General features: G+C 40.8%; 1 protein-coding gene across 5 annotated transcripts in view; it reads right to left on the bottom strand.

Moving 5' to 3' along the window:
* Positions 1–26,415, bottom strand: part of LOC127634169 (NXPE family member 3-like) — a 190,878-nt gene extending 164,463 nt beyond the window's left edge. The window contains exons 1-7 of one of the 5 annotated variants that reach the window (XM_052113592.1): positions 26,062–26,405; positions 25,587–25,651; positions 15,169–15,573; positions 6,859–7,274; positions 6,665–6,735; positions 6,342–6,545; positions 4,386–4,726 (exon numbers count right to left, since the gene is read on the bottom strand). In XM_052113592.1, coding sequence (XP_051969552.1) covers positions 4,386–4,726; positions 6,342–6,545; positions 6,665–6,735; positions 6,859–7,274; positions 15,169–15,573; positions 25,587–25,651; positions 26,062–26,215 — 1,656 coding nt within the window. In that variant the 5' untranslated portion in view covers positions 26,216–26,405. Of the gene's footprint in view, positions 1–4,385; positions 4,727–6,341; positions 6,546–6,664; positions 6,736–6,858; positions 7,275–15,168; positions 15,574–25,586; positions 25,652–26,061 lie in introns of all 5 variants that reach the window. The other 4 variants (XM_052113591.1, XM_052113590.1, XM_052113593.1 and 1 more) reach the window with 4 other exon arrangements.
* Between the last annotated feature and the right edge of the window lie 995 nt (positions 26,416–27,410).

Here is a 27,410-nt window from a genome sequence, read left to right on the forward strand (position 1 = left end):
TTCCTGATCCTCTGCATTACCTGTGGCAATAGCGAGATGGGAGGGAAGGCGTAAAGCGGGCGTCTGGGCCAGTCCTGGGCCAGCGGCGTCCTCGCTTCGAGAAAAATATTGGGCAGTGAGAGTTCTCTTTGGGCGCAAAGAGGTCTATCTCTGCTCTGCCGAATAGGTGCCATAGCGTCTGGACTATTTGAGCGTGCAGGGACCATTCCCTGGGGAATATTGTCTCTGGACAGTCTGTCGGGCCGTCGTTCAGGTGGCCTGGCACGTCGCGTCGCCCTCAGCGGCGCAGGTGGCACTGGGACCAACTCAGTATGCGTTTAGGTCAGATGGAAGAGGTTCCTGGATCTGACACCGCCCTGGCGGTTTAGGTAGGATACCACAGATCTGTTGTCCGAATGGACCAGGGCGTGGTGACCCTGAATGACCGGGAGAAAGCGCCGCGGCGTACTCGACCGCTATCATTTCCAGACAATTTATGTGAAGGAGCTTTTCCTGAACTGACCATAGGCCGAAAACCGGAGAGCCCTCGCGGACCGCGCCCCAACCCGTGTTGGACGCGTCTGTCGAGATGACTTTCGGCGAGATACAGCTCCCATTGTCACTCCCGCTGATACCATTCGGCCACTGTCCAGGGCTGCAGAGCTGATATACAGGTCTGAGTCACCTTGATGAGCTGGCGGCCTGTGGCCCAAGCCCGGCGAGACGCGGGTGTTTAGCCAATGCTGAAGCGAGCGATGTGCAGTAAACCCAGCTGAAGTACTGCTGCGGCTGAGGCCATGTAACCTAGCACTCTCTGGAATTTCTTCAGAGGCGTGAGGCTGTTCATCTGAAAAGATGCGGCTAGCCGCTGAACACGGCGCGCGCACTGTGTAGATAAGTGAGCCGTCATTGCCACGGAGTCTAGTTCTATTCCAAGGAAGGAAATTGTCTGACTGGGCTGTAGTGAGCTCTTGGTCCAATTGACTGCAAGACCCAAACTGTTCAGATAGCTGAGGAGAACTGCTCTGTGAGACAGAAGCTCCATATGTGACTGTGCCATAATCAGCCAGTCGTCCAAATAGTTCAAAATTCGCAAACCCTGACTCCACAGGGGTGCGAGCGCCGCATCCATGCACTTCGTGAAAGTACGAGGTGCTAAGGACAGGCCGAGCGGGAGGACGGTGTATTGATAAACCTGGCCGTCGAGGCGAATCTCAAGAATGGCCTGTGACGGGATTTATCTGAATCTGAAAGTATGCATCTTTCAGATCGAGAGAAATAAACCAGTCCCTCTGGCGCACATGCGCGAGGAGTTTCCTGATTGTAAGCATTTTGAGCGGTCATTTTGCAAGCACCTTCTTCAAAACCCTGAGATCTAATATGGGTCTGAGGCCGCCGTCTTTCTTGGGAACAAGAAAATAACGGCTGTAAAGCCCGACTTCGCTCAGAGAGGGTGGCACTTTCTCTATGGCCCTTTTGCACAGAAGGCTTGCTATTTCTGAGCGAAGCATGCACGCTGCTTCCGTGTTTACAGTGGTTTCGAGCAGCTCTGAAGCGAGGAGGGCGGCGATCAAACTGTAGCAAATAGCCCTGTTGTATTGTGCTTAACACCCACTTGGATATCCCTGGAATAGCTTCCCACGCTTTGAAGCGTAACGCTAGAGGGTGAATGGCCAATTCAGCTCTGATTGCCGCACACAGAGCTGAACAAAATGTGTGGCGCGTTTAGCGTGTTCATGCATGATTGCTCGCAGACAGCATGAACAGGCTGTTTTGTGAGTGACTTCCGATTGGAATGAATGGGGAAAGAGTCATATCTGTTACGTGATGCGCAAGCATAGTCATGGGCACGGGACTTACACACAGAGGAATGTTTGCTGGCCGTGTAACAGAGCGGGCAGAGAATGGGCGCACGCGCGTATTCGTGGGCGCATTTATTGACTCTAGCGCTCGAGCGGTTCAGTAACCGCTTTATGTGAGCGTGCTCTGGTGGGGACACGAGACATGCAGTGCTTGTGTGCAGAAGTGAACACTGGATTGTGGGCACATTTTCTACACATAGGGCTGGTCGGTGTGACAAAGCGGCCAGAGAATGGGTGCTGCGCACGCATTTGTGGGCGCCTTCATTGACTCTGGCGCTTCGGCGGTTCGTAACCGCTTTATGAGAGCGATGCTCTGATAGGGGCACGGGATGTGTTATGCTTGTGTGTAGAGGCGAACAATGGGTTGTGGGCACATTTTCTACACATAAGACATGTTTGCTCTTTACAAAATTTATTTGGGTCGCCGTGAAAGCGGCGTTTGAGTCTGAGCAAGCGGGCAGTGTCACCGGCTTGTTGGCTGCTAAATTCACCACTGTAGTAGCCTGAGAGAAGGGGACTGACAGGGGCAAAGCTTTGACGGTGGTCTGGCCGCGGCGGGACTGAGCCGTCGTTTGTTCAACAAAGTTAGGAAGACTTCGGTTGCTCTGGTTTCAGCGTTACCTTAAATCGAGGCCAGCGGGGCGGCGGTCTCGCGGCGGCTGTCTGAGCGCGATCAAGGGCGGCCGCCCTGTCGACGCTGAGAAGTCTGAGATTGTTGAGCTGGGCGCTGTGAAGAGGCTCGTGCAGGAGGCTGATCACGTGAGCCGCCTGCAGAGGAGCTAGCGCGACGAGGCAGAAAGAGATTCATGGCTTGTGTGGCTTTTGGACCTCTGAAAACCGGTCAATGATACCACTCACCGCGAGCCGAAGAGACCGGATGGAGAGAGCGGTGCGTTGAGGAACGTGAAGCTCTGCTTCTCCCATGTCGGCTAGCGTTAACCACAGATGTCTCTCGGTCACAGTCAGCGGCCATGCACTTCCCTATAGCTTGGGCTGCAGCTTTGGTAGCCGGAGGGCGAGGTCCGTAGCACTCCGTATGTCTGCAACCGCCTCTGGATGCCTAATTTCCTCATCCCACTCCCGCAGAAGGTCCGCTTGGAGGATCTGTAGGGCGGCCATAGAGTGCAGAGCAGATGCAGCTTGGCCGGCGGCGGAATAGGCGTGGCCAACACAGGCGGAAGTTGTTCTGCAGGCCTTAGACGGGAGCACTGGTTTAGACCGCCATCTCGCGGAGGGCGGGCAAAGGTGTGCTGCTACCGCATCCTCGACCGGAGGGATGGAAGCGTAGCCCTTCTCAGTGGCGCCGTCCACCGAAGCAAGAGAGGTGGAGGCGTGGGATCGGACCCTGGCCGAGAAAGGCGCGTTCCATGATTTGGAAAGCTCGGCGTGGAGTTCGGCAGGAAGGGAGCGGCCGGGTAGCGGGTGCTGCTGGCGGCGGCTCTGTAGAAAGCAGCCGTCAAGTCTGTTGGGTGCCTGCTCAAGGGTGGTGACCACTTTCGAGCCCGAGGCGGTCGGCGGCCTGTGTGAGGAGGCGTGTTAGTTCCCATTCGACTCGGCGCGGGTCCTGCTGGATTCCTGGGCCGAGGAGGAGCGTGTGAGCCTGACCACTCCTCGCTGTCCGAAGCCATGATGGAACAGCCCTTATCCTCCGCTTCTTCGTCCGAGATGGCGGCAACTGCGGCGTCCCGGTGGGCGGGGAGGGTGAAGGCGATGCTCGAGGATGGGCTCCGGCGAGGCAATCGTTTCTACCATTGTTTCCGGCAGCCTTTGAGAGCGGCGTTTTTCTCTTGCGGCTGAGCGGAAGGCGCGCGGCGGCTTCGGTCCTGAGCGCCGAGTCGAGCCCGCAGGGTCGACATCGGCAGCTCCTCGCAGAGATCACATCCGCCTCGGCGAGGCGAGCTCTGCATGCCCCAGTCCCAGGCAGAGAGCGCCAGATGATGTGGTGGTCTCCGGTGCTGAGAGGAGCGCGGCATGAGGCGCAAGTGGAGCGAGGCATCTTAAAAAAGACGCTCGTACTCTTTTGTGAAGTTCTTAAGAACTAGCTTGCTTTTAAAAAGGATACGTCGCCGGATGGTGTAGCTTGCAGGACGGCTGAAGGTGGCGAAGACGGCCGGCTTCTTCTAGCGCTGTCCACGCTTGCTTGATGCCCCTCGAACAGCGACGCGGCTTCCAGTTCAGTGATGCGAAGAGCTTCGCTGAAGAGATGAAAATCAGGGTTCCAGCCTACGAACTACGCTTATATGCACTCTAGTCACGCCCATTTTGGCGGGCTTTGATGCAGTGAGCGCGCGGATGCCTCTCATTGGATGCGAGTTCGCCCAAGCTCGTCTATAGGCTGCAGCAGTTGCCGCAGAGCAACCTATGAGCTCGCTAGATAGCCCGCTCAAGGTCTGCAGCTGCCGCACTGCGTTGACAATGGATACAAAAATTAAGGATAATTTTTTGGCTTCAATATCTCAGAAAAGATGAATCTTTCCGTAGCGTAAGCTAGCTTACGCAATACGAGAGAACCTCTCGTAAGAGAACCCCTTTGACCGAGTGTACCTTTAGTCCTGCAGTGTTGCCAGACTTGATGATGACAGTAGTATCTGGTGCACGGCTCAGTAGTGCAACAACGGCCTGGCGAATTTTGGCCACTTCATGGACGTAAAATGTTAGTGGGTGAAACACCAGGTGGGCAAAGATTGTGAAGACAATGACTGCATGACGACCACCAGCTATTTCATCAATATCATTGCTGATGTAATGCAGATCAGTAATTAGCATTTTAGAAAATCGCAAAGGCACACCATGTGGCTGCCAGTGAACAATGATATTATTTTTTAACTCCACAGCCATCAGGGGTCCACCCGTACGAGGAGTGTGGAGGTCCATTCTCTTTAAGCCTAAATAAGATCAGAAAAACTAACATTAGAATTCTTTTAAATTTCACTAACAGCTCAAATCAAGTTTATTCCTTCATTTTATGCAATGGCCCTTAAAGGTATTTGGGAAATTAACCACACTTAAATAACAATCTACATGCAATGAAGCTACGAGAGCTTTTACAGAACTAACTTTTCTTAACCAACTGGTATCAATGAGATTCTTAGAGGATGTATGAAGTCAGTTCCCCTCATGTCCAAACAGGACATTAACTATGGACATGTACCACTGTTTGACAATGAGAATGTGTAACATAACTTTTGCCTTCATTTTGTAAACTATGGTTCATCTATTGTTTTATCATTTAAAACCTATCAAATATCTTTTTGTCAAATGTTTTGCTTTAAATGTGTGCTAGTGCTCTCTCTAAATGCCACTGGTCTAACATTTCGTTTTCTAATTCGATGACACATTTTGTCATTTGTACATTTGTAAGTGCATCTTAAATGTCTAACTACTTTTTGGGGCCATTTACTGTTTATTCATTAGTTCTAATTAGGGATGGGCGGAGCGATCCTAAAGTACCCATAGTTCCGACACTGATGTTCTTTAAAAAATATCGATCCTCACACAAAAATATTGATTCTAAAAAAACAAAAACAAATTTGACCAAGGGATATTATTATTTGGTTACCATGAACAATAATCATAAGCTTCAAAGTGAAATAAAATGGATTAGGCTATATTAGAAAATACTTGTGCAGGATGGGAACTATTTGTTCTTCCACTCATCTTAACAAATGCTGAAAGACACAAGCAGACAAGCGCTTGCACCGTCACAAGACTTGTTCAAACAAGAGGTTATGAAAGAAAATCAGAGAAACAGCATCAGTCTAGGGCAAACGCCAGACGGTGGTGCGACGAGAGAGAGATAGTTTACGGACATGTCCGTCATGTGTGTTTGTGTCTTTTAAGTTATTCATTAAAATATTATTTATATTATCAAGCCGGAACCCCTTTACAGACACCTATTAATTTATATACATTTTTAACATCAAGTAGCCACGCCATTGTTCTTAGCAGTGTACTCTACATGCCAGCAAGACACACTGATATAGTATGTTTATGTGGGACTATAATTACAATAGTAATTTTACTATTTCTTACACTTTTTACATATGTACTGTATATAAATGTAAATTAATTTTAGATATCGGGTGCATATGTTTTTTTGTCTTTCATAAATTCACAATATGCCCACCTCTTATTACACCTAGACACACTACACCACATCTTCTGGAGTAAAATCACGCTAAAATAACAACATATCTAAAGGTGACATTTTTTATTTTGTATAATTGTGTGTAATTGTTGTTAATAAGTCATTAAAAAAAATTGTTAACCACGGTTTTACTAAAGCAATATTGTAGCAACCACGTTTTTATGACATTTTATCCCAAGAAATCGCAAAAAAATCTATTTAATAGAAGTACTGGTATCGACGATATTGGATTTGAAATTATTGGTATCGAAAAGAAAATAAGTGGTATCGCCCATCCCTAGTTCTAATAATGCTAAAATTACATGATAATATTATTAAATAAAGTGATTTGTCCATGCCACTAAATTACTTGCCTGGCACTTTTCGTTCCAAATGCTCAAACCACTGCCTTGTGGTGGAGTCCCCCATCAAGTAGACAATTTTGTTTTTGAGACAATTTCCCGTTTCTGGAGGACTGAAGCGTTTAGTGTTACATACCAAAGACTTCCAGACATCTTGCAAAAAGAACCCTGCCGGAACTGGTGTTGTCAGGCCAGATCTACATCTCTCTTTTGAGCCTAAAGCAAAGACAGGACATATGTTCCAGAGAAAGGGTGTGCATTTTAAAATGTTTGCAATTCTATAGTAACTATATTTGTTTTATAGATGATATTTGTCCTCTGAGATATGAACGTACCAATATCTGTAGTGTTGGGAAGGACATTTATGATTTTCGTATCTCCAGTAAGAGCAACATTTGTTAATTTCCTACAGATAGTCAGACAGACAGACAGACAGACAGACAGGTAATATTTCCTTATTGTAAAGTGTTGCCATAAAAACTTTTCTACAATTGTGGAATTGAATTTGAACCCTTTCCCATTCATTTACTTTGTAAAAAGTTTCTTCTCAAAGGGATTTAATGGGTTTTCCAAAGATCCTCTTGAGTGGTGCACCAGCTTGTCACAGGTCAGTGTTTTAGGCCTCTCACACTGCCACACCGTCCCTGTTTTTACATTCTTATACTCGCAGCAGCAGTTGCCTTTAATCCAACTTCCGTTTGGGCCCCACTTAAGATTACACTGTACTACTTCACTGATTCTGTTTCCTTTAGGTCCTGGCCCTTCAAAGTATCCGTTATAGTGACTGCGTGGGAATGACGACTCCAGGTATTTTTCAAGAATCTGAACAACCTCACTGGAATGAACTAGACGCACAAACACTTGTGCCTGGCCTTTCCATGGCAGAAGAAGATCAACGGTGTAAGTCCCGTTACGGTGGTCCACAACCTCTCCAAACACACTCGCCTTCATGAACAAAAAAAAATACATTATTTGCCATGTCCCGCACGCAATACACCAATATATCTTGGTAAAGTACATTTTAAAGTTTATCAACCTAAAAGTAACAACCAGTATTTAGTAAATTAATTAACAACTTGATAATGTATATGTAGGTAGATTAACCCTATAGAACAAATGTCTGCATATCAATTTTCTGATAATTCTACAAAATGAATGCCATTTGAGTGTCCTTAATATACATTTACATTTATGCACTTTTATCCAAAGCGAGTTATAGTGCACTTATTACTGGGACAATTTGCCCAGTGCAATCTGGAGTTATGTGCCTTGTTCAAAGACATAATGGTGGTGGTGGTGGTGGAGAAAGAACCTGCAAACTTCTCCTTACCAGTTCTGTGCTTTAGCCCACTAACCCATCACCATTCGATACAAAATAAATAAATAAATAAAATATATATTGTCCAAGTCTATAAAGTCTTATTTAAGTAATGGCAGCTAAATATTTTTCTAAATGCATTCAAAGAAATTCAGTAACTTTTTTATTAACAAAAACAAAAAATCACAGCACTTTATGATTACTGGATATAGATTTATTGGACTTTTGTTTGTTTTTTACAAAGATTGCCGAGAGGAATTTCTTTCCACAGGAACACATTTTTGAAATGGTCAGTTTTTTTATTACTTTATAGTGTACAAATATCTCATAAAACGGCCTGTGATTTGAAGTCGGATATAATGTATGGAAGATTCGTCTTTCTGAGACATCAAGAACCAAGCATGGTTAACGGTCCATGGGAAGGGTGGGAAGGGGTCTTGGCAATCATAATTGCATGGTGGGTACATTGTCTATTGAAGAGTTTGTTAATGGATGGGAGAGAGATTTCAATTAGTTGTTCGGCTGTCCTCACTATCCTCTTTAGGGAAAACTCATCAGCATCATTACAGTTCCCAAAACAAACAAATATGCAGCTGCAGAGGATGCTTGCTATGGTCTAATAGCAAGAATCTAGAAGGTGGTGAGAATGGGAGGAGGGAAGCTGGCTTTTTTTATCCTTCGCAAGTGGTAAAGGTGTTGTTTTTGGTGATGGTGTTGAGTGTCCAGGTGAGATCCTCTGTTATGTGCACTCCCAGGAACTTAACACGCAGAAGTCGTTGATGTTCAGAGGAGTATAAAAAGCAGAGGTCTCTCTGAAATCAACAAGCATCTCTTTTGTTTTCTCAACATTTAGGGACAAGTTGCTGTCTTGACACCAGCTCACTATCTGATTTACTTCTGCTCTGTATGTGGACTCGTCATTGTCACAGCCAGGAAGAGCCCTGTTGAAGTAGCAGAGGTGTGTCCCATAGAATTCAGTGGAGCAAAAGATTGATGTTCATTGGACAAGAGGCTCTAAACATGTCAATTTGTGTCCTGCCCGAATGCCATGCGTCTCTGGGGGTCTATGGGTGCTTCATGAGCACTATTTGCATAAGGGAAATTATATGATTGCTGATTGGACAGTGGACATTCAATCAATATATTTATATCCCTCCTGGAAGCCTAGCTTCTCTATCTGATGATTGGTCGAGCTCTCAAACAGATTGAACATGTAACAAACGACTAATCATTGAAACGGTGATGTGCGTGATCATGTTTTCGTCACATTTCTTCACAGATAATTACCATGCAAATAACATTATAAATGGCAGGTAGCTACTGTACTGTAAAACAAACACATCATAAATAACACTCAAATAAACACATTTTAATTGTTTATTAATAAACTGTTTATTATTGTAAGTTGCACAGGCACCAGTGCAATATTTATAATTTTAGTGACTCAAGACTAGATCAATATATGAGTTTTTTTTTATTTGCATAACAGACTGACTTGAATAATAAGCACTATCTTTCCAAGCACAGAAAAATTAATGCATATACCATGAGCACACACAAAAAAAGAAAAAGTAATAATTACGCATTTAAATATTATTAAAAAAATGTAACTTAAATTCAATACAAATATACTGTATATATATATATATTTTTTTTTTTTTAAGTTTGATTAATTTACCTTTTAAACATTACACAATTCAATTTAATGACATTTAATTGAATACATCTTAAAATAGGTTAAATTATTTTTTTGGGTGTAAGTGGTCCACACTGACAATGTCATGTAGATGACTTGACAATTTTTGGAAGTTAAGATGAAATATACAGGATAGAGTCTTCTCTACAAGTTCAAGGAATGTGTCTGATTAATTTATTTTCACCAACGATATCTCAGTGCTGACTCGTTTTGAGTTTGATTTGAAATGCTTTTTTATTTAAATACGAATGGATGGAAAATGTTACAAACTTGAACTCATTTCAAGGCTCCACTAATCAAATAAATAGGCCCCATGTTTTAGGGCCCTTTTTCCTCCTTTTACACTCTGAGGATTATTTCAAGATTTACACATCATATTTGGTTGTGTTTGGGCTTGTTTGAATCGGGATAGTCTGCAGTAAGTTAAGATATGCCATTAAATGTATGTTTTAGGAAGTAATAAGGCAAAATGTGACCAAAAGTCCCTCCTGTTTATTATGTTTATTTACTCCTGTATGTCAGTGGGAATTTCATACACTAATACTCACTGCAGTTTGGCCTCCTGAGTGAAACAAATTTGCCCATTGCATTCTACAAATTGAGACCTTGAAACACATGACTATCTCATCTTTTTTTATGTTTTTACCAACTTAATATAATTGTTTTATTATAACAAATTTGCAAATTATTAGAACAAAACAGTTCTAATTTGTAATTAAATTAAAATAATGATTTATGAATTGGTAGGATCAGCTATATACATTGTAAAGTCCAGATTGAAGCCTTAAAATGCCACCTATTTTGATCAAGCGATCAAGTGGTTATTAATTAGTTATATAACTTTTATATAATTAATTTGTTACATAATTATAATTATTCCTCCACTAGCCCGGTATAAGAGCAGTGTTGGGGAGTAACCAGCACTGTTGTAGCCAAGATCAGCTCATCAAGTCCAGATTAGAAAGGGTTGAGTGAGGAGTCTGAGTCAAGAATTAAGAGGCTCAGTCTGAGACAAGACACTTAAAGATCTAATGCAATCTCAGTGAATGTCGCCCGGTGCACACTGTACGATTCTGGCCACGTGCCTTCTGAGACAAATTTTGGGAATCCTAAAGGATTTCTGTCATCGCAGGTTAAAATTACAACATTCAGTGTGACATGTTAACAGACGGCCGATTAATAGCATTGCGATGATCTTCAGCCTACAACGAAGTTCTGGTAGTGTGGTGTTGGTGTAGTGGGCTAAACCACTGAACTGCTAAGCAGAAGGTTGTTGGTTCGATTTCCACAGCCACCACCATTGTGTCCTTGAGCAAGGCACTTAACTCCAGGTTGCTCCAGGTTGTCCCTGTAATAAGGGCTCTGTAAGTAGCTTTGGATAAAAGCTTCTGACAAATGCATAAAAATGTAAATTAAAAAAAATGTAATTATAGTGTGACTATTACGACGGCCAGATGAGATATTCCGCTCCTCTCTTGCGCCCTAATTAACTTGAAAAGAAACCTGCTCCGTGTTTGCCCCACCGTAGCAACATTTGTGCCCAGTTATCACTCCACTCAATCACTTTCAATGTTTTTTCTTCCTTTCAATTTATGTAAAAAGTTTTAATAAATAAATAAGCAGAAAATACTTGGTGAATAGTGTAACATGTCAGCAATATGAAAGCATTATTCTCTGAATTAAATAAATACAGAGCTTTGGCTACAAAATGAAAATAAATAAATGATTGCATTTTACATATATCATGCATTTTATTTACAACATTATTATAATTACTATTTTACTTTTAATAAATTGACATTAAACGTCTGTAAACTTCTTTAGTCAAGATTGAAACCTTTCCAATTTTATTAAATAAAATAGAAAGATTGAACAATTTATACTGGTAAGTATTTATGGGATGTTTTAATCCAAATCAGCAAATACAGTTGGATACAATTATAGAAATCTGTCATGTTTGTGCATCATCCATGGTGGAGTGTTATTAGAGCAACGGAAATGCTGATGTCCTGAGAGTTATCAGAGAGAGAAACAAAATGCTCCACCATGGTGGGCAAATGCTTCTATTTTGTTTTGCTTCTATTCCGCAACACTCCCGGTGAGTCAAGTTCACTGATCGGGACGTTTGGGACCACAGTCGGCTACATTATGTATCATGCAGTCTGACATAATAACGCACAGTGTGCCATGGCAATATAAATGCATTCCTATCATACAGTCTGACAAGCAAATATATTTAAGTTCTTTTTGGCAAGACAAAATCTTACAGTGTGCACCAGGCTTTAAATGTTCTGTGTAAACAACTAAATTTACTCTAAGCTCATTATATATCAAATATGCCTCATATGTCCCAATTTTTTGTCATTGTCATATGGTCATCCTGGTCCTCACACAAAGCAAATGCATGTCTATAAAATGTGGATTTGATGGTATGTTTTTAAATTTGTGTAGAGTAAATAATCATATTTGATAAGTTATGGAAATGGAACACTTCTAATATGTCAGCAAATTAAAAAGCACATGGTAAGAGTTGGTTATATTGCCTGTATGCAATGTAAAGTCTTTAACCCATTTTGTGTTATTGAGGCTAGTAGTTAACTATTTTGATGATTTCATTTTCCAGCACGGAATGTCAAATGTATGCCAAAACATGTTTCTTTATTATCATTTAAGTGCCTCAAGAGTATGCATATAGTAATTTCCTAATTTAATGTACAATAAATCATTTTAAATACATTTCATCATGTTCACATAATTTTAACTAATTGCTGATGCTACAGCAATTTATTAAATATTTTAAAATTCAGAAATTGCATTGCTTTTGTTTATTTATGGACAATTAAGTTAGCGTGGTAAAGGTTGAGCAGGGTAAAGTACATTTTAGGTTTGATGTTCGTTGGATATTCAGTTTTTCTTACCCACGATCTCTGCAGGCGACAATCTTACAAAGATATCACAAGCACAGTTGGGTTAAAGGGTATATAACATTACTATACGTGCATAAATCATTGCACTCAGAACAGTCAACACTTGGCGTGACTGGAGAATAATGTTTGAAAACGCTCCGATGTGCTTTTAAAGCCAAGCGAAAGTAAAGGATCAACTGCAAGTTCCACTCACTACGCTTAAAAATAGGCAGTGTCCAATCGTTCTTATCGTTCACGTACAAATTATTAATAAAACACTGTAAAAAACATCTTCACATTCCAAAGATTGTAGTAGGCTCAGTACATTAATCAATTATTTAAGAAAACAATTATAATAATATTAATAAATCATGTTCTACAAAATATTATTTTCACATTCCAAAGGTTTAATTAGACTGACTTACTACAGATAAAACTATTACAGGTTGGCTTATGATAGGAGTACAGTAATTCATTATTTTTTAAACAAATTCATATAATTTCTATAAAATGTTATTATCACATTACAAAGGTTGTAGTAGGCTGGAGTTGGACATACTGAGTTACTACAGGTGACATTATTACAGTATGCCTTATCATATGCGTACTGTGATCAATTATTGATTTATTATAAGTTTTTTTTACTAAAATAATTGATTACTGTACTTATATGATTGGGCATACTGTAATAATCTAACCTGTAGTGTGTCAGTCTGTCCATAGCAGCTTACTTACCTTTAGAATGTGAAAATACAATTTTGGTGGTTTTTTTTCAATGATTTCTTTTCTAAAATAATTAAGTATTGCACTCATATGATAGGACTTTCTGTTAATATAATCTCACATGTAGTAAGTCAGTAAGTCCCAATAGCAGTACTTTTCCACGATAGAACATGCAAGTCAATTTACTGAATGCACAAATGCCCGTAATGTTTTATTGCAGTGTGTGCCATTTTCAGACATTCCTGTAAACATCATTGGCGAATACTCACTTTCTGGCGGTGTACGGTACTCACATAATGACGCAGACACAACAATGCAGAACAATAAATACAAACATACACAGGTCAGATAAATATCCACTCTATGTATTGTGTAAGTTCCTCAGATTAATACTCTATTCTTACCACATTATAATGGGAGATGTTACATTGTTTTCAGTGAAATGTAATATGTCTTTTATAGAACACTGCCATTAACTGAAGGAGTTGTCTGATTCAGGCAAAGCCAGTTTAGATTTTGTTTAAATTATTAGACTAATCACCATGTTATTACCATTTTTGGACATGTGGCATACCCATTCAAAACCATGGTGACAAAGTCAGAATAGAAGCAGCAGAGATAAAATTATAAAGTGAGGGTGCAGAGATGAGAGACGTGAAACGAGTGAAGAGACAAGAAGAAGATTAAAGCCATATAACAACAAAAGACAATGTGTCGTTACAAGGGTAATAATAATAATCATGGTTCAGAATGATTATATTTATATTTCATTATACTGTTACAGTACTCCAATATACTTAAAAAAAAAAAAAACATGATATTACTATGACACATGGGATTATCAAAGTGTAGAAAATTTTGCTTTTTTGGAATATAACAGAATAGGCTATTTTTGTCAAAAAATAAATAATGGAAAAAAATGATGTTTAAAACACAAGATACATGCTCAAAGATGCTCAAAAATCTAAGAAGTGCTACTTAACTAAAATAACTGCTGCTCTATTTAAAAAATAAATAAATATGAAACAGTGACCTTTTTTTTTTGTTTGTTTCTCCCGTCACTGATCTATGCACTCCCTTACCAGAAAGTAATTTAACCCTTAAATTCACGGCTGTTTCACTAAAACCTGGCACTGATATTTTATTACAAATGGATCTACAAAATGCCACTCTGAGACAAAACGTATTTATAAATTTGTATGTGTACATGAGGGATACAGATAATTCACTACTGTTGTGCAGAAAATCCACTATTTATTAGTCAAATATCATTTAGTATATTTTTTTTAAGCGATTTGAATTATGGGACCACTAGAAATGTCCTCATAAACCAAATGTATAGCATAATACCCTTGCAATTACCAGTTTGTAACCTAAAAATGATTCCTTGTTAACCACTTAAACCTGCCCACACACACACACACACACACACACACACACACACACAGACACACACAAACGTGTTGAGGGCCCTTTTGTCCATCGTCCTTCCATGAACACTCTCTGAGGAATATTTCAAGATCTACTCACCTTTCCAATGATATATATATATATATAACACGTGGCTATCTCATCTTCTTTATGTTTTTACCAACTCTGAATATAATTGTTTTGTTATATTACATTAGCCAGTTATTAGAACAAAACTAATAATAATTTGTCAGCAAATTAAAAATAATTATTAAAGAATTGAAAGGACTATAAGCATTGTAAAGTCCAAATTGAAGCTTTAAAATGACACCTAATTTGTTTAGATCAAGCAAGTGGTTATTATTTTGGTACATAATTGTTACATAATTTGTTACTTAATGGTTATTATACTTAATTGTTATCCTCTAGCCCAGCATAAGAGCAGTTCAATTAATCTTTCTATAAATAAAAATATATATTTTTTAAAATATGTTTAAAAAAAGAAACCATAATTACCAAAAAGATCTAATGCAATATGAGAGATGTATTAACAATCTTAGTGGGCCGGTCATTTTTGAACAAAATTGTTAACTCTGCTATTTTTCTAAAGGCACAATAATGTCACAACACATAGTAAAATGAATTAATTTAGCTTGAGAAAGCACAATGCAATGTATTAACACTTTAAAAAAATTATATCTGATATAATGTTTAAAACATTACAGAAATGCACTTTGAAAATGAACTTTTGACCCTTTTATATTTTAAATTTTAAACTCAACATACCTTTAACTTTGAATTGTACAGCTTTGCTTGGAAAAAATCCCCTCCATATGGTTTCAAGTTGTTGTTGTGATCTCTGGCTGTGATTGTAACATGAATCTTTTCTCCCACTTTATAACTGCCATTGAGTCCCTCAATCGAGAATGTTGAGTGAACTGGACTTGTACTCAGATTCAGCTGAGTGATATCTTTATCTGGACTAGGCCAGTCCAGAGCTTTCTGTAGACTTTCCCACTCATCATAACTGATTCCCATGTCCTCATGACTAATACCCAAATCAAACATGGAAATTGTGGGTGATGAATTTGTTTGTATGTGTCTTCTTAATTCAACTGTAGAAACAGGTCTAGGAATTGGGGGCTGGAATTTCTGCTTCTGACTCCCATTTTCCAGGAATTTCCACATACACTGAAAGACAACCAAGATGACAGTTACACAACATTCCAAAGCTGTTAATGTAAATGTTAGCGTATCATGATAAAATACCTCAAATTAACTTCCATTTTAGGGGCCGTTTACGCGACAACTTTTTCAACTAAAAACGGAAAACTTGTTATGCGTTTTGTCTGTTCTACGACCAATGGCGTTTTAGGGCATGAAAACGCAAACTTTTGAAAACAGGTTTCAAAGTGCAAGTTTTTGAAAACTATGCCGTTATCGTCTCCGTGTAAACATAAAAACGCGATGCGCACGCGTTACTTGTTCAGTCTATTATGGAGTTATTTCCCTGTCAAATGTCGAGAGCGCATTATTGTAGCGCGAAAGTACATTAATGTTATGCGCGAGCGCGAATCCCTCTGCTCGCGCGCGGAATATAATGCGCCGAGCGCGAATCCCTCTGCTCGCGCGCGGGAACTGGGCGCGCGCTCTCAGATACACGCTGCTCTTGAAAGAATTTTCTCTGCGCTCGCTCAGAGAATATGCCTGCACTTAAAACGTGTTCATTGCAATCGCGAATCTCTCCTCTTCGCTTTGCTAGTCCTATATCTATTATGGTTGTCACGAATGAAGTGATGTGAAATGAAAAGTGTCATCTGCAATAGATTTTCTTTATCGCGGATTGCAGCGTTGAGTGTTATAACGTTAATCAATCACCCACTTTCTGTTGAGCTTAATTAATGCAGTTTGGCCAATCAGAGGCATTTTGATTAAAGGACAAGTTCGGTATTTTACACTTAAAGCCCTGTTTTAAGATCGTTTCTGATGAAATAGAACGGTTAAGATTAAAATTTGGACCAAGGCGTCATAAAACCAACGCACATGGCACCCTTTAGCGTCAATATGAGACACAGATATATATGGGCCAGAAGGCGCCTCCTAGTGGTCTAACCCTAACCAATCTTTCAATCTTAACCGTTCTATTTCATCAGAAACGATCTTAAAACAGGGCTTTAAATGTTAACTAGATGGGTACATTTCCTGAAGAAAATGTGAGTGGTGCTTGCCGTGGCAAAACTCGTCAAACAGCATGTTGTAACTGGAAAAGAAAAAAAATTATGGTCATAAATAAATCAGCCCAGAAGTCTGTACGATTTTCTGGTGCAGAAATATGTGATTTTTTACTCGGTTGCTAGGGTAAGCCCATGTGGTTGCTATGCAGTTACCAAGGTAATACAATACATGGCTCCTTTCCATCCTGAGTGAAATAAGTCAACCCGGAAGTCTGTAGTGTTTTCTGGTGCAGAGATATGTGATTTGTTACTCGGTTGCTAGGGTAACCCCATCTGGTTGCTAGGCAGTTACCATATTGATACTAATGAAGTGTCCTTGCCATCCTGGTTGAAATAAATCAACCCAGAAGTCTGTACTGTTTTCTGGTGCCGAGATATGTGATTTGTTTCTCGGTTGCTAGGGTAACCCCATCTGGTTGCTAGGCAGTTACCATAGTGATAGTAATCAAGTGTCCTTGCGATGCTGAGTGAAATAAATCAACCCGGAAGTCTGTACTCTTTTCTGGTGCCGAGATATGTGATTTGTTTCTCGGTTGCTAGGGTAACCCCATCTGGTTGCTAGGCAGTTACCATAGTGATAGTAATCAAGTGTCCTTGCGATCCTGAGTGAAATAAATCAACCCGGAAGTCAGTACTATTTTGTGGTGCAGAGATATGTGATTTGTTACTCGGTTGCTAGGGTAACCCCATCTGGTTGCTAGGCAGTTACCATAGTGATAGTAATCAAGTGTCCTTGCGATGCTGAGTGAAATAAATCAACCCGGAAGTCTGTACTCTTTTCTGGTGCCGAGATATGTGATTTGTTTCTCGGTTGCTAGGGTAACCCCATCTGGTTGCTAGGCAGTTACCATAGTGATAGTAATCAAGTGTCCTTGCCATCCTGATTGAAAAAATCAACCCGAAGTCTGTACTCTTTTCTGGTGCCGAGATATGTGATTTGTTTCTCGGTTGCTAGGGTAACCCCATCTGGTTGCTAGGCAGTTAACATAGTGATAGTAATCAAGTGTCCTTGCCATCCTGATTGAAATAAATCAACCCGGAAGTCTGTACTCTTTTCTGGTGCCGAGATATGTGATTTGTTTCTCGGTTGCTAGGGTAACCCCATCTGGTTGCTAGGCAGTTACCATAGTGATAGTAATCAAGTGTCCTTGCCATCCTGATTGAAATAAATCAACCCGAAGTCTGTACTCTTTTCTGGTGCCGAGATATGTGATTTGTTTCTCGGTTGCTAGGGTAACCCCATCTGGTTGCTAGGCAGTTAACATAGTGATACTTATCAAGTCTCCTTGCCATCCTGATTGAAATAAGTCAACCCGAAGTCTCTATGTTTTTGTGATGCAGAGATATGTGATTTGTTACTCGGTTGCTAGGGTAAGCCCATCTGGTTGCTAGGCAGATACCATAGTGATACTAATCAAGTGTCCTTGCCATCCTGATTGAAATAAGTCAACCCGAAGTCTCTACGCTTTTCTGATGCAGAGATATGTGATTTGTTACTCGGTTGCTAGGGTAAGCTCATCTGGTTGCTAGGCAGTTACCATAGTGATACTAATGAAGTGTCCTTGCCATCCTGATTGAAATAAGTCAACCCGGAAGTCTCTATGTTTTTGTGATGCAGAGATATGTGATTTGTTACTCGGTTGCTAGGGTAAGCCCATCTGGTTGCTAGGCAGTTACCATAGTGATACTAATGAAGTGTCCTTTCCATCCTGATTGAAATAAGTCAACCCGGAAGTCTGTAGTGTTTTCTGATGCAGAGATATGTGATTTGTTACTCGGTTGCTAGGGTAACCCCATCTGGTTGCTAGGCAGTTACCATAGTGATACTAATCAAGTCTCCTTGCCATCCTGATTGAAATAAATCAACCCAGAAGTCTCTCTGATTTTGTGGTGCAGAGATATAGTTACTGCTAAACGGTTGCTAGGGTACTCTGTTTAGTTGCTAGGGAGTGGCTTGGCAGCTGCCAATCATGAATCCCCAAAGGCTGCTTGTCAGTATGAATGATATAAACCAACTCCCATGCCTCTGTGACATTCAGAATGGAAGATATCCCTCTATGGATTTTGGTTGTTAAGGTGCTCGACAATGGTTGCTAGGGAGGGGCTAGGAAGTGTTGATTTGATGCATGATTGGCTGTTTGCTGTCCCGAGTCAAACGAGACCACCCTTGTGTTTCTATGACACTTCTATCCGGAGATATCCCTTTGATCTGTTTCAATAGAAGTCTATGGGACTTGTTGCTAAGGTGCTCTTAATGGTTGCTAGGGCGTGGCTTGATAGCTTCACAATGATCCTGAGAGACTGATTGGTCGTCTGAGTAAAATGAGCCCACCCCTGGTCTCTATGACACTGTGATCCAGAGCTATGTTCAATACAAATCCCTATGCCTTTTCATTTCATGGGCCGTCCTACACCATTATAAGTCAATTGGGGCATTTTTGGGCAGCTCCTGCCCCCAGGGGTGCAACTTTTACCCCATATTGAGGTATGCTCTTACAGAGCCTGCCAGCCTCTTCAAATGTGGCAAATCACACGTTTCTGTGAAATCCTCGCTCGGAGCTGTGACGCCTCAAAGTTTGTCACAATGTTAAGTCTATGGGATTTTTCGGCCGCTTTTTTGCCCCTGGGGCAAATACCGCACTCCGATCGCTTATAAAAGTCATAGCACACGTGTCCTCAATAGGCCGTTCGATTTGACACCTCATTTGTGGGTCTACGCCAAACGGTGCGGGACGAGTTAGGTGCCGAAGTTTTGTACGGAGATAGAATAATAATAAAAAGAAGAAAAATAAAAATAACTAGATGGGTACATTTCCTGAAGAAAATGTGAGTGGTGCTTGCCGTGGCAAAACTCGTCAAACAGCATGTTGTAACTGGAAAAGAACAAAAATTATGGTCATAAATAAACCAACCCAGAAGTCTGTACGATTTTCTGGTGCAGAAATATGTGATTTGTTACTCGGTTGCTAGGGAAAGCCCATGTGGTTGCTATGCAGTTACCAAGGTAATACAATACATGGCTCCTTTCCATCCTGAGTGAAATAAGTCAACCCGGAAGTCTGTAGTGTTTTCTGGTGCAGAGATATGTGATTTGTTACTCGGTTGCTAGGGTAACCCCATCTGGTTGCTAGGCAGTTAGCATAGTGATACTAATCAAGTGTCCTTGCCATCCTGATTGAAATAAGTCAACCCGAAGTCTCTATGTTTTTCTGATGCAGAGATATGTGATTTGTTACTCGGTTGCTAGGGTAACCCCATCTGGTTGCTAGGCAGTTACCATAGTGATACTAATCAAGTCTCCTTGCCATCCTGATTGAAATAAGTCAACCCGAAGTCTCTATGTTTTTCTGATGCAGAGATATGTGATTTGTTACTCGGTTGCTAGGGTAACCCCATGTGGTTGCTAGGCAGTTATCATAGTGATACTAATCAAGTCTCCTTGCCATCGTGATTGAAATAAGTCAACCCGGAAGTCTCTACGTTTTTGTGATGCAGAGATATGTGATTTGTTACTCGGTTGCTAGGGTAACCCCATCTGGTTGCTAGGCAGTTACCATAGTGATAGTAATCAAGTCTCCTTGCCATCCTGATTGGAATAAGTCAACCCGGAAGTCTCTATGTTTTTCTGATGCAGAGATATGTGATTTGTTACTCGGTTGCTAGGGTAACCCCATCTGGTTGCTAGGCAGTTACCATAGTGATACTAATCAAGTCTCCTTGCCATCCTGATTGAAATAAGTCAACCCGGAAGTCTCTACGCTTTTCTGATGCAGAGATATGTGATTTGTTACTCGGTTGCTAGGGTAACCCCATCTGGTTGCTAGGCAGTTACCATAGTGATACTAATCAAGTCTCCTTGCCATCCTGATTGAAATAAATCAACCCGGAAGTCTGTACTCTTTTCTGGTGCCGAGATATGTGATTTGTTTCTCGGTTGCTAGGGTAACCCCATCTGGTTGCTAGGCAGTTACCATAGTGATACTAATCAAGTCTCCTTGCCATCCTGATTGAAATAAATCAACCCAGAAGTCTCTCTGATTTTCTGGTGCAGAGATATAGTTACTGCTAAACGGTTGCTAGGGTACTCTGTTTAGTTGCTAGGGAGTGGCTTGGCAGCTGCCAATCATGAATCTCCAAAGGCTGCTTGTCAGTATGAATGATATAAACCAACTCCCATGCCTCTGTGACATTCAGAATGGAAGATATCCCTCTATGGATTTTGGTTGTTAAGGTGCTCGACAATGGTTGCTAGGGAGGGGCTAGGAAGTGTTGATTTGATGCATGATTGGCTGTTTGCTGTCCCGAGTCAAACGAGACCACCCTTGTGTTTCTATGACACTTCTATCCGGAGATATCCCTTTGATCTGTTTCAATAGAAGTCTATGGGACTTGTTGCTAAGGTGCTCTTAATGGTTGCTAGGGCGTGGCTTGATAGCTTCACAATGATCCTGAGAGACTGATTGGTCGTCTGAGTAAAATGAGCCCACCCCTCGTCTCTATGACACTGTGATCCAGAGCTATGTTCAATACAAATCCCTATGCCTTTTCATTTCATGGGCCGTCCTACACCATTATAAGTCAATTGGGGCATTTTTGGGCAGCTCCTGCCCCCAGGGGTGCAACTTTTACCCCATATTGAGGTATGCTCTTACAGAGCCTGCCAGCCTCTTCAAATGTGGCAAATCACACGTTTCTACGAAATCCTCGCTTGGAGCTGTGACGCGTCAAAGTTTGTCTCAATGTTAAGTCTATGGGATTTTTCGGCCGCTTTTTTGCCCCTGGGGCAAATACCGTACCCCGATCGCTTATAAAAGTCATAGCACACGTGTCCTCAATAGGCCGTTCGATTTGACACCTCATTCGTGGGTCTACGCCAAACGGTGCGGGACGAGTTAGGTGCCGAAGTTTTGTTAAGAGATATAAAAATAAAAATAAAAATAAAAATAATAAGTATGTGAGATTACAATAGTGATGCTTTGCAAGCACCACTAAAAATAAGTATGTGAGATTACAATAGTGATGCTTTGCAAGCACCACTAATTATCAGACGTAAAATATTATTTTTGCCTTTTGGAATCGGCTTTCAAATCTATTTGGCTCAAAAATATCACTACAATGAGCATAGCGCCTGTAGTATGAATGTGGTTGACAGTCTAGGTCATTTATATGTAAAATAATCCAATCGCCCTCTTCCCAGACATTTCTAAGATACATTTGACATATTTAACATCAAAACAAATAAAACTGTTTACCTGAGATCGTCGATTCTGCGGATCCATCTCGGCTCGTCTTGATTGAATTGAATCGTCTTGATTGAACACATGAACATGTGCGGTTCAATATCAACCAATAAGATTCCATGTACGATGTCGCGTTTTCATTGGTCAGTCGTTGAAGCCTTTTCTGATTGGTTGTTGCCGTTTTGACAGCGTTTATGCCAAGAGCAAAGAGAAAGAAATCGAAGAGAAGAGTACTTGGGCATGCGCGAACGCACGGGACACAGTCTAAGCACAAACACGCTTACTTTAAGCGAAGAGGAGAGATTCGCGATTGCAATGAACACGTTTTAAGTGCAGGCATATTCTCTGAGCGAGCGCAGAGAAAATTCTTTCAAGAGCAGCGTGTATCTGAGAGCGCGCGCCCAGTTCCCGCGCGCGAGCAGAGGGATTCGCGCTCGACGCATTATATTCCGCGCGCGAGCAGAGGGATTCGCGCTCGCGCATAACATTAATGTACTTTCGCGCTACAATAATGCGCTCTCGACATTTGACAGGGAAATAACGCCATAGGTCTATAGGCATAAACTTCGAGAACTTCGTCCTTACCTCCAGAGTAAACAGACCAACAAGAGATCACCAGTTTAAGTCCTTAAAAAGTTTGCGTGCTTCATAGTCCATGGTCACTTGTAGTAATAAATCAACCTCATCGTCTGTCAGACAAAATTGCTCCATGCTTTTGCTCATTGTTTGTATTCACCGCTCTGTGGAAGAATGCTTAAGTGCGCATGCGCATAGTGTTTCTTAAAGTGATGTCGCTAACTACTGGTCTGACTGAAAAAACTTTTTAGTCATTTTCGCGGATCCGTGTGAACGGGGATCGTTTAGAGCAGTGGTTCCCAACCTTATTTTGTCTGAGACCCCCTTTTTCCCAAGAAAATATTTTAGGGCCCCCTTCACATTTAATGATATTATCGCTCTTGTAAGCTTGCAGTAAGGATGACAATTTTTTTTTGTTTTCAAACAAACGGTATGTTTATTACTGTAACCATATAGATTTATGCAAAAATAAAAGCCATACTATTGAAAATACAATAACAAAAACATCAGTAGGCCATTTGTAACTATTTATTTACTCCTAAGTAGCCTATAAATTGGCCCTATTTGAAATGAAATAACAAAAATATCAGTATTCACATTAGTGTGTATGAAAAAAAAAAGAATTATAGGCTATTACAAAATGAATGCTGTCTGGGACCACAATACTTGTATGTTTACTGCATGTTATTTGTGAGGCTTTGTCAGTCAGTGTGAGGATTGCTGCTGGCAGTGAGTAATAATTTGGTCAATGCGTGAAGAGATCTTTGACAAAGCAAGACGCATATCATCCTCAAGGGTCAGTCTGGCCCTGTGTTTGGTTTTAAGGGCTGTCATGGTTGAAAACCCAGCTTCACAAAGGTAGGTGGTGCTGAAGGGAATCAGCACCTTCTTGCAGCTGTGTGACAGACTGTGTGTTCTTCTGTAATTTCAGACAAGAATGATTCCAATGGGACCTCACTGAAATGGGCTCTCAGGCTGGCATCAGAGGATATTTCTATAAGCTCTTCAAGAAGTCTTGATGGCAGAGTAGCTGGAAGCTTTGCTTCAATGTTCTCAGTGAAGGGGTTTCTGATCCACAGAAAATCAGCTGCTTGCTCCTCAGTTAGAGCTGGGAAATAATGATCAAAGTTATTTGATGTTGAATGATTTTAAAATTAAAATGTTTTTCTGCAATAAATGGATGGGTGTGCTCGAACATGTCACTGATTCAGGAGGAGACACGGGTTTTCCTCATTTTCTTTTGAAAGCCTCTACTCGTTCATGCTGCACCACAGTGTTTATGTTTGAACCTTGCATTGCTCTGTTAAGCTTGTTCATTTCACCGAATATGTCTTAAAGGTAGCTGAGTTGAGCGAGCCATCTGTCACTGTCCAAAAACTCAGCAAGGTCTGGTCTCTTGTCCGCAAGAAATTCACGCATCTCCTCCCTCAGGCTGAACAGACGCATCACCCGCCCTCTGGACAGCGCCTCACGTCAGTGTGCATCAGCAGGCTATGGTAATCAGCGCCTACCTCTTCGAAGAGCGCAGTGAATAACCGGGAGTTGGTGGCTCTGGCTTTCACAAAGTTCAAAATTTTTAAGGCCACATCTAAATCTCCATGGAGACTGGGTTCCATTTCTTTTGTAGCAAGCGCCTCTCTGTGCAGAAAGCAGTGCGTTGAAATCGCAAGGGGTGCAACACTTTTGATACGCTGAACTACCCCGGACTGCCTGCCAGTCATCGCAGCAGCTCCATCAGTACAGACCCCAATACAGTCGCTCCAGTTTATCTCATTTGATTTCATGAAATTATCCAAAGTTTCAAAAATATCATTTGCCGTCGTCGTGGTGCGCAGCTATTTACAAAACAAAAAATCTTCTTTTATTTCGTTTTCCCATTCATAACGAACATATGCGAGGAGTTGTGCCATTTTTGACACATCAGTAGACTCGTCTACGTGTGCGAATTAATTACCACGAAGTCGCGCAGAAAGCTGATCTCTCACGTCTTCTGACATGGTTGCGATGCGACGTTTGACTGTATTATTTGATAATGGTATCTTGGCCAATTGTTTTGATTTATCCTCTCCAAATAATTCCTTGACAATCTCTGTTGCGCATGGCAAAATCAAAGTCTTTGCAATTGTATGCCCTTTCTTTGCTTTGGCGATTTTTTTTAAGCAACTGTACGATATTTTTAAAAGTTTCTTGTCAGTAGCTGTGACTTCCCTCATCTCATTTTGCGAGTGTCAATTCTTTTGCCTTGCGCTCAAAAAATGCCCCGGGCTTGTCGCGGTATTGGGGATGAGTTGTCTGAAAATGTCTTATTAGTTTGGACGGCCTCATGCATTCGTTAGCAAGGACTTTGGCTCAGAAAATGCACTGTGGCTGGGGCAGGGACTCTTTGCTACGAGAAAATGAAATAAACCCATATTTCAGGTAGCTATCTTGGTATTTCCTGCATTTCGTGTTTGCCGTATTGCTATCACTGGTAGCACCGCGACCAGACTTGGTGGAAGCTTCCTCACCTGGGTCCAGTATTCCTGGGTCATTACTATCAGCAGCTGTAGGCGAATCAGTGGGACTCTGTCGTTTTTGTGGAGGACGAATTACAAATTTGTCCATTTTTTCGTCAGATAAAATTAGCTAATCTAATATAATCTTCTCCTCACTGCTCAACACATTTCAAGTTTTCAAAATATGACGCGACCCCCCACAGAGCTCGCTGAGGCCCCCTTGTGGGCCGCGACCCCCCTGTTGGGAACCACTGGTTTAGAGGACGATGGCTGTCTCGTTTGGAAGGATGATTTCGATTTGGAATGCAAAAAAGGTTAACAATTGTATAAATGTAAGTGCATATTATAAAATGCATTGACAATAGATACAAAATAACAGACACAATTTTTTTTAAACGAGACAGCCTCGATGACGTATGCGGCCGACAAATGCGACCTCCGTTGTAGTCTGTACGCGAAACTTTAAAAAAACTTTTCCGTTTTTAGTACATCGTTGTCGTGATAAACGTACCCTTAGATAGATCCAGTCCAAGAAATCAATTTCATTTTTTGAGTTAAAATCTTAATAGTGTAAAGATATGCATATGTCATATGTATTCATATGTCTTTACATCAGAATGTTTTTAAGACCTAGTGAGACATTTTCTACATCAACTTACCAGAATTGTTGAAGTCCAAAGACATAGTATCATAAGACAATTACGACAATGTGTCAACCTGTGAACTGAGAATAAACTGTAAATAGTGATAATTTGCAGTTGTTATCTTAAGAAGCTATTTCTACCTGATTTGATCCAGAAAGATACTTGTGCTGGTGTAGTCTAATAAAGTCAAGTTGATTTATTTATATTAAATAATGTTAACTTGAATAAAAACAGTTAATTAAGATGCTACCACATTGACCAATTGTTTATGCTTACCTGACAAAATATTTAAACAGTGTATGCTGATGTTTCTTCAACCTCATAATTAATTTCATTAACTGTTCTTATAATACCTTAAATATTTTTACTGTTCTTATAGTCCATCTAAATGTTTCATTCTGTTATTTTTTCAAAATAAAATTTGAAAACTATTTAGATTTTCTGAAAAGGTATTTTCTGAAGCCTCCAAAAAATATTTAATATTATTTACCTGATGAGTTAGTTGTAGGTGGGATGAACATAGCTGAGTCCGATGCTTTACTACTGTAACTGCTAGTTACACTGTCACACCAAACAGAAAACTGCCCAAACTGCTCAGAGGATGGGTGTTTCCAGAATGCCAAACCTGCTGCCTGTGTACACATTCACAATTAATCTATTTGTTTTATCGCTGCCTATTGATTCACCCACATGTATTACTGATGTGACAATTAATATTGTAGGCTGTTTCCGTATCTGGAAAAACATTAGACAATGTTCTGCATTAGATATACAGTTGAAATCAGAAATGTACATACACCTTAGCCAAATACATTTAAAACACAATTCCTGACATTACTCATAGAAAACATTCCTGTCTTAGGTCAGTTAGGATCACTAAGAATGCTCCAAAGGATGAACCAGACTTGTCCACAATTCTTTTCTGAGGTCTTGGCTGATGTCTTTTGATTTTCCATGATGACAAACAATTGAGGGACTGAGTTTGAAGGTAGGTCTTAAAATACATCCACAGGCACCCTTTCAGTTAACTCCAGTTAGCTAATTGGCTAACTGCCAAAAGGCTTGACATCATTTTCTGGAATTTTCCAAGCAGCTTCCAAGGCACAGGTGTATGACTTGAGTGTATTTAAACTTCTGACCCACTGGAATTATGATATAATCATTTAAAACTGAAACAATCTGTCTGTAAATTGTTGGGAAAATGACTAGTGTCATGCACAAAAATGTCTTAAACGATCTGCCAAATCTGTTTTTTTTTAGTGACTTCAACCTACCTGTTAGGGATGGCCAATATCACTTATTTTCTTTTTGATCTGATACACATAATTTATAGTCCAATATCCGATACCGATACAATACCAAAACTTCTATTCAATATATATTTGTTTTGCAATTACTTGGGATAAAATGTGTAATTTAAAAAGATAATTTTTTGTCATAAATCAAGTCATTATTTTTTTTTTTAGCATAAACAGAAAATGTTTAGATTTTAGTTTTGTTTACCATTTCACTACAATGATTTAACCATGGTATTTAGCTAAGCCATAGTTACCACACAATTAACCATGTGTGGTTAATTGTGTGGTCTGCTGTATTACATTTACATTTATGCATTTGGCAGACACTTTTATCCAAAGCGACTTACAGTGCACTTATTACAGGGACAATCCCCCTGGAGCAACCTGGAGTTAAGTGTCTTGCTCAAGGACACAATGGTGGTGGCTGTGGGGCTCGAACCAGCGTCCTTCTGATTACCAGATTACCAGTTATGGTGCTTAGACCACTACACCACCACTACGCAGATTACTGTAGTAAAACAATGGGTTCAGCCCAAAAAAC

The sequence above is a fragment of the Xyrauchen texanus genome, chromosome 41, assembly GCF_025860055.1.
Source record: "Xyrauchen texanus isolate HMW12.3.18 chromosome 41, RBS_HiC_50CHRs, whole genome shotgun sequence".
NCBI lineage: Eukaryota > Metazoa > Chordata > Actinopteri > Cypriniformes > Catostomidae > Xyrauchen > Xyrauchen texanus.